Source organism: Malania oleifera, chromosome 3, assembly GCF_029873635.1.
Source record: "Malania oleifera isolate guangnan ecotype guangnan chromosome 3, ASM2987363v1, whole genome shotgun sequence".
Taxonomy (NCBI): Eukaryota; Viridiplantae; Streptophyta; class Magnoliopsida; order Santalales; family Ximeniaceae; genus Malania; species Malania oleifera.
Genome location: NC_080419.1, coordinates 124,435,201 through 124,441,380, shown reverse-complemented (window position 1 = coordinate 124,441,380; position 6,180 = coordinate 124,435,201). Strand labels below are relative to the sequence as shown.

Sequence of the window (6,180 nt, the reverse complement as noted above, 5' to 3'; positions counted from 1 at the left end):
TTAATTGATTCATTTTGTGGATAGTGACGATGCGTTTTGGAGTGTTGTGAATCTACGAAATATTTTCAAAGAGAAAAAGTTGTTACATGGAAGTTGAATGTGGGTCTCCACTTTGGTATTGTTTTACGAGAATGCTTTGTTGGTTATGGTACAAGTCAGGTACACAATGGCCCCTAAGTTTTTCTTCTCTATAATTTGAATTTGAGATCTCTATTCTAAGCTTCTAAACAAATGGTTAAGTATAAATTGTTACAGCCAGACCTAAGTAGTGGTACAATTCATTAAAACTCTGAAGATTTGTGGTGTTATTAATTGACCTTTTAAAAATATGTTAAGCAAATGCTTGCCTTACAAACCATGTAGCTATTAACTTACAAATGCACATGCTAATAGTAGAATGATTGCATGAAACGAGTTTAAAAACACATTTGCTCGAGAACTTTGTGGTTGCTTTAGTAACTATTTAAAACTTGGGGTGGAATGAAACAATGGAAAGAAAGAATCAGAACGAAACAATGCATGCTTAAAACTTGGGATGTAAAGGGACAATTGAAAGAAAAAATTAGGAAGAAAATAATGTAAGCTTAATTCGGCTCTGTCACCAATTCCACATATGCACAATGCATACATAAGAAACAATAAAGGGGGCTTTATAAGATCTTAGGAAAAAAAAAAAATTTAAAAAGTATATATGAGTGTATGCATAATTATATCCACTTTATGTAAATGTCTAAACACTTATAATTAACAACTTTTATTTGTTATGTCTTTGGAATAGAATCATATATATCTCCTAACAATGCAATGTCACCTCCTTAAGAAGGAAGGTCTAGCTTGATAATTTTTGCTAATACTTGTTTATTTTTGTTTTTGAGAAACCCAACTAAAACTTTAAGTGCCACATATTCTAATATCATAATGTTGGGAATATGTATGAATTACTTCCATGTAAAATTGAAAAGAACTTAATGACTTCCTTGTATTATCATTTTTCCATTATTGAAATTCTCCATTTCACCTGTCTGAGCAAGCTTCGCTTATTGTCATGGCCTTTGTCACCTTTCGTATTTACGTCATTATGGTTCTTTTTTTATCAAAGACTGTTGAATATACCTTCACTACTTCATTGAGTACATTGCAAAATTGGAAGATGAGCATCTCTCTCTCTTTCTCTCTCTCTCAAGTGCACACTAAGCATATGGAAGGAAGGTCAAGGAAACTTTTTCTTAACCTTAGTTGTGGAAAATTGAAGTGCATGCATGATTTTTCGCATTTGTGTAAAATGTTTACATTTACATATTTGTCACAGAAGTGCATTTATGTTACAAGATTTGAGTATTAGAAAATGTGGAAAAATATGTTACAAATTGAAAAAGGTATACAAATTTGAAAAGTATAAACTAACTAGATGAATCTTGGAGAATGCTACAAATATCAGAGCGTTGATCATCACTCAAATCCATGGGAAAATTGACAAGGAATTTGAGTCTAAGGTCTCCTCTCACTCCTGCTCTCTCTTTGGACTTAGGCATGCCTTGCCCCTGTATAATCTTTTCATACCCTGGATATATAATATCATCAAATGCAAGACTCATCCTCTCCCCTCCTAACAAAGGGACTGAAATAATGCAACCAGTGAGAGCTTTTACTAAAGGAATCTCAACTCCCAGCTCCAAATCATCCCCTTCCCTCTTGAACAAAGGGTGTCTCTTTTCATCAATCAAGAAGGTTATATCCGCTGGGAGGCTACCTGGTTTCTCATCACCCTTCCCTTCGAATGTAATCTTCGTTCCTTTCTTCCATCCTGGCTTCACTTTTATAATTAGTATCTCCTCTTCTCGAGCAATTGTCCTGCATGCATGTCATGATGAACTTCATATTTGGAGCACAACCAAAATTTCTAATTTTGGGAATCAACTAGAACAATAATTAATTTTATGTATATGTAACATCAAGTTTAAGTAAAATAGTTGTAAAACAACAATATCACTTATGATTTAAATTTACATTCAATTCCAAAATAGTTTGAAAGCTTTTCTAGACATTATTGCATGGTATTTCACTGAAGGGGTTGAATGAATTTTATTAGAAGGCTTCAATTGACACTGCTCCTATCTATTAGATTGGAGGTTTTGTTCAATGAAATTCTTGACAAAGTATACCATTAAAATGTTGCATTTTGGACTTATTAATTGATTTAATATGAAAACAGCCTCAATTTATTAAGATGACAAATATGAATTAGTTATTTCTTGAAAAATTAAGTCTCTTAGTTTTAAATTTAAGACTTATTACATTTTATAATTTTCCAATGAACAAATTAAGTCTCGTAGCTTCTTGTGCAGGAAAAGAATATAGCAGCTAAGTAGCTAGCTACAAGGTTGATGATATAATTGCATCCATTGTAAAAGAGTAACATACGAACCCTGTGTTTGTCATGACATCTCTGGTGATCTTTATCTTCTTGACGCAACCGTGGCACAACTCCTCAAGCGTGCACTCGAGTTTTTTCTCGATAGGTTGTGGTTTCTTCGGCGCTGTCGATTGAGAAAACACTATAGGGGTGGCGCCTACTCTCCGACTCGCACTCTTCGATAAAGACTTGGGGGCTGAGAAGTCGGTGGCAGTGGTGGGTGCCATTGTTGTTGGGCTCGGGGTTGTGCTTCTTCTGGTACTCGTAGTTTTTGAGAAGGAATCGGGAAAATGATCATGATCTGTAATCGGGGAAGAAGGGGTGCTCCTGCGGCTCATACTTCTCATTAATGGCGTGGGCGTGGAGCTCCTCCTACTTGAACTCTTGGAAAGAAATGAACGACGTGAAGGGAAGCCATCATCAAGGCTGTGGCGGTGACTGTGAGAACCCTCCGATGTTGTTGGCTCCTCACTATTCATAGATTTCTCTTGTTGCTTCTTCCCATTAATGGCCTATTTAATCATGAGGAAAATAAATTAATAAAACAATTTTCTTCAAACAAAAATCCAGAATGTTTGTCTATTTTCCATGCATGCATGCATGCAAGAATATGAACAGAATCATTCAAATAATAATAACAACAAAATAAAATAGATGCGTTACCTTGTAGGCTTCATTAATGGCTGTAAACTTGGCTTTTGCTTCGCTTGCGTTGAAGGGATTCTTATCTGGATGCCATTTCCTAGCGAGTGATTTGTAAGCCTTGCTCACATCTAGAATGGAAGCACCTTTTGAGATTCCAAGAATGTGGTAGAAGTCTGAGGATGGTGAACGAGGGTGCTCTGCCATACGAGAGAAACAGAAAGAGATGATTGCAAATTAAGGAGAAGGAAAGAGAAAAGGATGTTGAAAAGAAAAATGAAGATGATGGCAGCACCCACCCGAATACGAGGGGAACCAAACAAAGAAGCGTTTTGTTAGGAGCTTTAATTAGGCACAATCTGTTTCTAAAAGTGATAAGCTATTTTTTTTTTTTTTTTTTTTGAGGGGGGTTAGGATGTGTGCCCAATATTTGTTTCTTTTTTTTTTCCTCTCTCCTGCAGTCTCTATGCAAAATATAGAATGCTCCAATAACAAGAAGTCACTTTAGCATTTTGACCCATACAAGTGAGTGGCATTACTTGATGTAGGACATAATGATATGACTCTCTTAATGCAATATCTTGTGGTTGGAGGGTTTTAAAATATAAGTGATTGAATGTAACGCTACTTACAAGTCTTTCTTTTTTATTAAGATAATCATTAACTGATCAATTATGAACTAGAACAAGATGGCATTATCAATATTTACAAAAAAAGCAAAGCTAAAAAATAAATGACAAAATTGAAAATGCCCACCATTGAATGTATAATTTTTTATGTTTAAAATAAAATGTACTTATAAGGAAATTATCTGTCGTAAAGTTTATACAAACTAGCAAAATGCCTACATTTTGTGACTGGACAAATTAAGGCTCACATTTAAAAGACTATAATATCAAGTGAAAGTTGCAAATAAATATAAATAGTAATGACCAAATTAATTTTCTATAGTCTTTAATTAAGTTTCCATTGAATTTGAAAATAAATGAAGTGCTGACACTCTTTATTTTATTTTTATTTAATTTTTTTGTGAAGTTGAAGCCTTCAATATTTACAAATTGTCAATAGAGTTTAGAAAAATGATTGAGTTTTTATTATGCTTCTGTCATGTTTAGTTTACAGAATAGATTAGGATAAGGATGAAAGTTTAAATAAAGAGCGTGATAAAGTCAAGTGTTAAATTTAATTTAATTTTAATCAATTCTATCAGACCCAAATGCACGTACAACTATTTTTTAGTCAATATAAAGAAAGTATTATACAAACTAACAAGGGTCTATTTCGGCCCCCAAAGGTGGTTCATGTGGTTTACTTAAAGTTTTCCTTATGTCTTGAGAACTCTTCATTTGAGACAATACTTCTGTATTTAAGTGAAGAAGGGTAAAGGAACGGACCCATTATTCCGGTGGATTAGTTGAGTATTCAAAGAACCTCGAAAAACATCGTTTTAAGAAGAAAAAAAAATAAAAAATAAGGGTTTCTTTTCTAAATTTTTTTGAGCTAGTTTGGTGCAAACAACTTCAAAAAAAGAACAATTAGGTTTGACCAGCACAGACTAACTAGATATCAAGGAAGAACAACTCTAAACAAGTTTTTTGAACAACTTTCTTCTTTCATTAGAATTTTTCTTTAAGGATCTATTTGGATTAAAGATTTTATTTGGAAAAAGGAAAGGAAAGGAAAATGACGAGGAAACTTATTTTCCATTGTATTTTCCTTCTATGTTAAATCCTATTCAAAATGAAAATTTATTTTAATATGATTAAAAATTAAGAAAAACTAACTATTAATGGTGTGTAAAATTAAAATTTTGTTTATAAATTATATATAATTTATATTTTATTTCTCACTCTCTTTGATAACTAAACATGAAAATGTAAATTCTTTTATATTTTTCTTTTTTTTACGCAATGCTTTTTGAGCTAGGGGTCTGCTTAGATTATGAATTTTACTTAAAAAATAAAAATAAAGAAAAAACTCATTTTCTCTTTTATTTTCTTTCTCTATCAAACACTATCGAAAATGAAAATTTCTTTTAATATCATTAAAATTTAAGAAAAATTAAATATTAATTATGTCTAAAATTTAAATTTGTTCATTAATTTATTATATCTTTTATTTTTTTCTTAACTTTTCTTAATAACCAAACATAAAAAAGAAAAATCTTTCCCATTTTTTTCCAATTCTCAATATTTTTCAAGTTCCAATTGCTAGAGTTTAGAATAGTACCCGCCTTATTAATCCATGGAATCTTCCACTTTCCCTTCTATTTGGGACTCTATATTTCTGTAGAATAGAAAGTTTTCAACAATTCCAAACAGCAATTGAACTCCAACTCAACGTAGAAAATCGGAAAGAAGCAAATACGTGGGAGCGAATGCGAAAGCTTGAGAAGCTTGGAAAGCTGAAGCTCCACCATTGCTGCTCCGCTGGTGAACTCCAGTGAACAGGGTACGCAGAAATTCTTTCCATAAAATAGAAGAAAATTTTAAATTAAACAATTTAATTTTCTATGTATTTATTTTATTCAATTTTTTTTTTTTTGGAACGCATCTGAGAATAAATTAGAAATTTATGGTGAAAAAGAATTGCATGAATTCAGTGAAAAGCAAGTACCACTCTAAAATTTACGACAAAAAAGACCTAATTTTAGTACATTGTGTCACAAAAAATGTTTTAGTATTTTTTCTACACAATTTTTTCTTGAAAATATATATCTGTTTTGGTCAATTAGAAGACAACATCAAAAATGATTTATAGAACAAAAGGTTACCTATTCTGATACAATTCCAAACTTTGATCACAAAAACTCGCAGACAATCTCCCATTCATTTTTCATTTTTCTTCCATTCTATTTATCTAAATCCTTTAATTGTTTATCCTTCAATTTCTCAAACATTGTACTAGTAGAGTGTTCTATTAAGTTGTAATTTGAATACTGAGAAGAATATTTGATTCATACTCCAACAAGTATGAGTCTGCTATAAGGTCATCCCATCATCAGCACCAACTCTAGCTACACCAATTACAGCCTAAAAATGCAAAAAAAAAAATGTAATTTTTTTTCTTGCAGATTTTCTTAATGCTATATATTTGTAGCATAGCTGCAGACTTTTTTTTCCCAG

General features: G+C 32.0%; 1 protein-coding gene across 1 annotated transcript; it reads right to left on the bottom strand.

Moving 5' to 3' along the window:
* Nucleotides 1–1,321: 1,321 nt before the first annotated feature.
* LOC131151555 (uncharacterized) lies at nucleotides 1,322–3,262 on the bottom strand. Its single transcript, XM_058102797.1, has 3 exons — nucleotides 3,077–3,262; nucleotides 2,426–2,925; nucleotides 1,322–1,851 (listed from the first exon to the last, which is right to left on the bottom strand). The coding sequence occupies exons 1-3, from the start codon at nucleotides 3,260–3,262 to the stop codon at nucleotides 1,401–1,403; spliced, it is 1,137 nt and encodes a 378-aa protein (XP_057958780.1). The 3' UTR covers nucleotides 1,322–1,400.
* Nucleotides 3,263–6,180: the final 2,918 nt, after the last annotated feature.

Bases quoted from the DNA above. Each gene is read 5' to 3' on its own strand.
- LOC131151555 (XM_058102797.1), bottom strand. From the start codon at position 3,262: ATGGCAGAGCACCCTCGTTCACCATCCTCAGACTTCTACCACATTCTT. The intron at 2,926-3,076 runs GTAACGCATCTA...ATGATTAAATAG, and splicing joins CCATTAATGAAGCCTACAAG to GCCATTAATGGGAAGAAGCA. The intron at 1,852-2,425 runs GTTCGTATGTTA...ACATGCATGCAG, and splicing joins GATGTCATGACAAACACAGG to GACAATTGCTCGAGAAGAGG.